The 6539-nt window shown below is 29.2% G+C and overlaps 1 protein-coding gene across 1 annotated transcript; it reads right to left on the bottom strand.

Annotated features, from left to right (window-relative positions):
• Positions 1-1306: 1306 nt before the first annotated feature.
• Positions 1307-3072, bottom strand: LOC126554762 (piggyBac transposable element-derived protein 2-like; the record flags this gene model as incomplete). Its single annotated transcript, XM_050209797.1, has 5 exons — positions 2910-3072; positions 2623-2838; positions 2368-2572; positions 1852-2316; positions 1307-1787 (listed from the first exon to the last, which is right to left on the bottom strand). Coding segments are annotated over exons 1-5 (1530 nt in total), but the record flags the coding sequence as incomplete, so codon positions are not given.
• Between the last annotated feature and the right edge of the window lie 3467 nt (positions 3073-6539).

The raw sequence follows: 6539 nt of genomic DNA, 5'->3' as shown, positions 1-6539 counted from the left end.
AAATAATAAAGAGTTCTACAATTTTAGAACAGTGTAAATCTAAAATTTTGAAGAAAAAAGAATTTGAAAAAAGTTAATACTTTTTGAAATAATGAGTGTTGTTAGATAAAAAAATCACCCTGTATATATTATTAATCAGTTGCTAACCTTCCATGAAGTAAAATTAACTATTCTATGCCCGATTTTCAATACCAACTTATTATTATATTTTTAACTAAAATATCATATTGAGTATATCAGAATTTAACTATATAAATAATACTATATTAAATCATACATTGGATTTGACTACAATATTTATTAATTAATATATTATATTATGATTTTATTATGCCTGTTTAATATATGATCCACGATATATGTGTTTTATTTAAAATACATCTTGGAATAAATATCATACAACTCTATTGATGATTACCTACACGTTATGAGCTAGAACGAATATAAAAAACAATGTAGCCATGGTATAATAACGAGCTTGAGAAACGATTAACTGATATATTTAGTAAACTACCTATGTGCATTAATTATATGATACATTAGAAATGATAGTCTAATATTGCTACCTATTGAAAACATATGAAATAAATTTCACGGTAAAATTATTCATATTATTTATTCACTACAAGGTGTATATGGTGATATGTATTTAAGTAATAATAACATTTTTAATTGCTAAAATATTTAAAATCTACTTACCACGTTAAAATAAGATTAATCCAGTTAAAACAACTATCTAAGCTGTTCAAACAATGATATATTATTGTAGGTATATTTATTTTAATTTATAAAGTAGAGCAATTTTGAGCATATCGTGTAATATAATACTATTTATATTTTATACTATACTTAACCCTTCAGTACCCAATTTTTTTAAATTTGTGTATTAAAATTTATATACATGGATTAAAATACCAGGAATTCGAAAAAAATAAGTAAAAAAATCTAAATTCATAACTTTTTATTTTAACTTAAACTTTATAACTTGTAGCATTTATGCAACAGTGGTCATTAATATTATAATAAAAACATAATATAGTTACATATGATAATTAGTGAAACAATTATTATTGCGGTTCAAACATAAATATATTGTGCATTTCGAACATTTTATGTAAGTGAAACCTTTACACGACGGCATTTTGCATCTCTCCCGTTTGTCAGAAAATTGTGGCCAGTGGTCAGTTTTGTCAGTACGCACATCTTTTGTGGGGCGAAATGACTGTGGCCTAGTGCTAGCAATTTTTACTTCCAATGATGTTGTTGGTCGTCCACGTCCACTTACTCTTATTTATCCAGATTTTACCAAACCGCAAGCCAGTTGTTTTCTCCAATCCGGTAATTCAATTTCTGGTTTTTCATTTTGTTGCTCTTTTACTCGTTTGAAGAGCAACCACGAGTTTACAACAGAAAGGTCAATTAAATGGTAAAATAAGCGCATATACCATTTGCGACTGCGGAACCGTATTTTATATCTTCCTATATGGCTATCTAACAAATCGACTCCACCCATATGTTTATTATATTCACTTATAAGCATTGGGCAGTCGATTTCTGTATTAGTCTTTTTAGATCGATCAAATCGGGTCATTTTCGATTTCGGATTTTCTCCGCAGTATGTCGATAATAGCTTAACCGCTTTGTTGTCTTTCCATGTAACTGCAGAAATAGGCGAGGACTCATATGATGTGATATACTCTATAGATTCTCCTCTTTTCATTTTTTTTTCGCCATTTTTGTCTGGTAAAGGGCAGTTAGGAAGACGATTTATTCTGACTGTTCCTAAACTATATATTTTTTTTGTATAAAAATTCCATCACTGGAATAGCAGTGTAATAATTATCAAAATACATTATATGGTTTTTGTTGACCGGAACATTTCTTGATAATCTTACCACTACATTTGACGAAGCTCCGAAATCTGGTTCATCGGGGTGTCGAAATATCGAATTGTTTTCTTGGCCGGAGTAAATCTCAAAACGATACGCATATCCTTGTGTATCTGTCAAAACAAACAATTTAAACCCCCACTTATGTGGTTTATCTGGAAGATACTGTTTCATGTAACTTTGTGCTTTAGTTGCGCATAATTGTTCATCTAAAGATAAAGCTTGTTTGCAAGGTATAGAAGAAAAGCGATTATTCAAGTAATCAATTAGAGGTCTCAGTTTATGAAGGCGATCACGATTTGGGTCATTTGATGATAGCATATTATTATTATTATTGAAATGTAAAACACTCTTAATTAGCTCAAATCTATTGCGACTCATAGCGTTAAATATCATAGGATATCCCAATTCAGCGGACCAATAGTCCCTAATTTTTGGCACATGCAGTACAGAAGCATAAATACAAATTCCCAAATACCTTTTTATTTCATTAATACTTAATGTAACTGGTTTGTTAGGATTCTTTTGAACAGCATACAATTCAGTTTCTTCTTTGATTTTGGTAAGAAGCTCATCAGTGAAAAAATAAGCAAAGAAATCCAGTGGTGTTTCAAGTAAATGCAAATCATGAGGAAGTGTAGGTTCAATAAATGTTAGACATGCAGAAGGTGTGACTAAACTACCTTTTTTCCATTTTAAATTTGTTAAAGCAGTTGTTTTTTTTTTAAATTACCTGTTTGTTTTGGATTTGATGATTCATTGGTACTAGCTGTTGAATTATTCACTAATGGGGAGGTAGATACATGTCTTACACTGCGCCTTGGTGTTGAATTTACAACGTTGAATTGATTTTGATTAGTTAAATTTGATGTAGAAACAGAAGGTAAATGTATTGTTTCCCCAGAGTTACATTGTATTTCAATTGGCAAATCCAATAAATCCAAATTACCTAATATAATTTTTCGTATGATAAAAGTATAAATTATGTATAGTATATAGTAATTAAAATAGTTATTTTACCTTCATCATTGTCATAAGTAGGAATACCAACATTTTCGTGAATATTTATAACATGATGGTCTTGTTCGTTGTCAGAAACATCCAAACCATCTTCACTATCCGACCAATTAGTATTATAAAGAAGTTCCAATAATTCTTCGTCATTTAAAATGTTACGATTCATGTCGTTGATTTATTGCCCACTGTAGCAAATATGCAACATGATTAGATTTTAGTATAATTCAAATAAAAACGAATAATATCTATGCTGGTGTATATATATAGAATCTATATAACTTACCTGAGTATGTAGTATTTTTTTTTTTAAGAATAAACGAAGATTTTACGTATATAATGTCAAAAATAAAACGCACATAAACGTTATTATCACAAAAAGTACTATGCACAATTTGGCGGGAAACTAAACATTGATTATTCATCAAATCGCCGTGTTGTTAATAACAGCTGGTAGATATTTCTTTCTAGATTAACCAGATAGCGCCACTTACTTAAAATATATTGAAAATAATAAAATATAATTATGTTTTGAACGTGTTGCACTTCTGCTACAATGGGCGTTGAAGGTTAATATTATTTCAATAAATTAAAATATAATGAATCATCTATTATAATAATAGCTTATAATATTAGGTATGGGATAGTATATGAAAATATTTTAAACTAAGAGATGAAATTTAACCATTTACTATAAAAATATTTCCATTTATTTTAAGTAGTTAAATATATAATGTTTTAATTTATTTACTATATACATAGTATATATCAAGTAGACCTGTGTTTGTTATGCTTGCTGCGATTACATGTATATGGGGGGGGGGGGGGTGATTTCTGATATAGGTAAATGAAAATACGAAAATATAATGAATAATTTATTATAATAATAGTTTGCTATGTTATATAATATAATGTAATATATGATAATATAGATGAAATATGAAAGTGTACGTGACACTTTCATTTTTCACTTCTATAAAAGATAATGAGACCTCATCAATAATTACTCATTTATGTTGTATATTATATTATTAATCGGCTACTAACTTTAGATGAACTAAAATTAACTAATACACTATTTCAAAACGAATGTATTCTGCACATGATTTTAAATATCAGTAAATTTTTAACTAAATCGTATCGAGTATATTGAATTCGACTACTTATAATTTTCGGGGAGGAGGGGGGGAGCATGTAGTTTGATAGGAATGGAGGGGAGGGAAGGGGGCACGGCATGGAGGGGAATGGCAGTGAGCGGCATTGAATCGCATGGACTAGGGAGTAGGGAGTAGGGAGTAGTGAATTAGAACCGCCAAAATCATACTACTCCTGCATTAGCATCTTATATTACTGAAATCCAAATCAAAGGTAGAAAAGCAAATAATTTTCTTTCGTGGCAGCGTCAAAATCAATTGATTAAAGCCATTTCGAAAAATATATTAAATGTTATTAAAAAAGAATTAGTGGATGATCAATTTTTTAGTAATTCTTTAGATACTATTTTCGATGTTTCACGAAAAGAGCAAGTTTCTTTAATATTTCGGTATATTAATAAAAATAATTACACTGTGCATGAACGTTTAGTAGCTGTTAAAGAAACCACACGTACAACTGGTCTACATTTATTTGGTATGTTTGAAACAATACGTCAAGAAATGTCTATAAATTAGAAGGAATTATTAATTGGTCAATCATTTGATGGTGCTGCATCTATGAGAGTTGTATATAAAGGTCTTCAAAGTTATATTAAAGAACAAAATCCATGTGTGACATATATTTAGTGTTGTGCCCACTGCTTGAGCTTATTCATTGTGGATGTAGTTTCAAATTGTACAGAAGCTCGTGATTTATTTGGGAACATGGAAACACTGTAAGTAGTATAAATATGGGGCGTCTGGCTCCATTTTTCAGCGGAGATGAAAAAAGTTTGAGAGGGTATGGTCCCCTTGTAGTGTAAGAAATTCCCGCTGTTAAAATGGAGTCAGACGCCCCATGGTTTTTCTGAAAAAAACGTGGAGCGTTTGGCTCCATTTTACAGCGGGGAATTTTTTACTAGGTAAGTAATTCTCCCTCACACACGTTATTTGATTTGATTTCACATGCACTTCAATTTTTTTAACATAATCAGTTTAGTATATAACTATACATGCACAAGTAATATACTTAGTTTATAAATATGCATTGAAACGATCATATCTGTGTAAATATCATCTGTGTTTCACGTTTATTTAAGTTATTACATTTATTTCTCTATTCGTGATTAATTTAAAACATTTAGTTTGTTACTAACGGTTGAACAATTAAGTCGTATTATATTTTTTTTTTATTATTTCTCTGGTAGGTAAATTAGCTTTTTTTTTTTTTTTTAATTATTTATCTTGGTATACATCTTAATTAAGTCGTGTTATATCTTTTTTTAAATTTTAAGTTTAATTTGTTCTAAGTATTTTTCTGAAAATCCAGTTGTGTGATGGATAGAATTTATAATCCAGTCAAAATAGACAAAAAAAGATGTAAACTTCGGAAAAATTCGCATAGAGCTGAAAATTGGTACACATCTTAGGTACATTATTACAAATAAAATGTCAAAAGTCCCCATCGATCCCACCGCTGCTAAAAATTTAATTCGAGGTCAAAGGTCACAAAAATAGGTTTTTCACAAATATCTCTAAAACTTTAAGTTTTTTTGTAAAAATAGCTATTACATAATTTGTAGATCAAGAAATTATCTAAAAAAAAAGTATCTTGAACTTTTTTCTTATGATTAATATTTCATGAGATATTGCAAATTCAAAATTTAATCTTTGAGGCGCTTGGTACATTTTTTTTCTCTGAGGGTATAATCTATAATTTTGTCATGAAATAAGTTTTTATTTAGGTTTTTTAGAATTGATAAGAAATGATAAATGCATTATTAACTATTAAGTCAAAACACTTTATTAGAAATTAAGTTAAATTTGTTTTGTAAAATTATGCCGTGTCAGTGCGGTGTTTTTTTGCTTTGTATACGGTTTAATCTTGCAACGATAATATACAATGATATTAATGATAACATTAAATATTACTATTATTTTAAACCACAGTATGTTTTGAAATATTATTCATAGGAACAAAACCATGACAAATATAATATGTCTTATTCGTCATGAACAAAACCATATTTTTCAGTAAATTAGACGCCAAACTCGGCAGGGCAAAGCAAAAAACAGACTACAGTATTGATATATGACAGTAGCCACTAGCCAGTAATACTACTTAAGTATCTGCAATATCTCATGAAATATTAATCATAAGAAAAAAGTTCAAGATACTTTTTTTTTAGATAATTTCTTGATCTACAAATTATGTAATAGCTATTTTTACAAAAAAACTTAAAGTTTTAGAGATATTTGTGAAAAACCTATTTTTGTGACCTTTGACCTCGAATTAAATTTTTAGCAGCGGTGGAATCGATGGGGACTTTTGACATTTTATTTGTAATAATGTACCTAAGATGTGTACCAATTTTCAGCTCTATGCGAATTTTTCCGAAGTTGAATATTTGTTTTGACTGGACTATATCGCCCCCGACGACGTTCACAAGACCGCGGTCACTACACCGTTCGGTTTGTTCGAATTTCCCGTCATGTGTTTCGG

The sequence above is a fragment of the Aphis gossypii genome, unplaced genomic scaffold (assembly GCF_020184175.1).
Source record: "Aphis gossypii isolate Hap1 unplaced genomic scaffold, ASM2018417v2 Contig00595, whole genome shotgun sequence".
Lineage (NCBI taxonomy): Eukaryota > Metazoa > Arthropoda > Insecta > Hemiptera > Aphididae > Aphis > Aphis gossypii.
The sequence above is the reverse complement of the archived record's forward strand: the minus strand, read 5'-3'. Positions and strand labels throughout refer to the sequence as shown.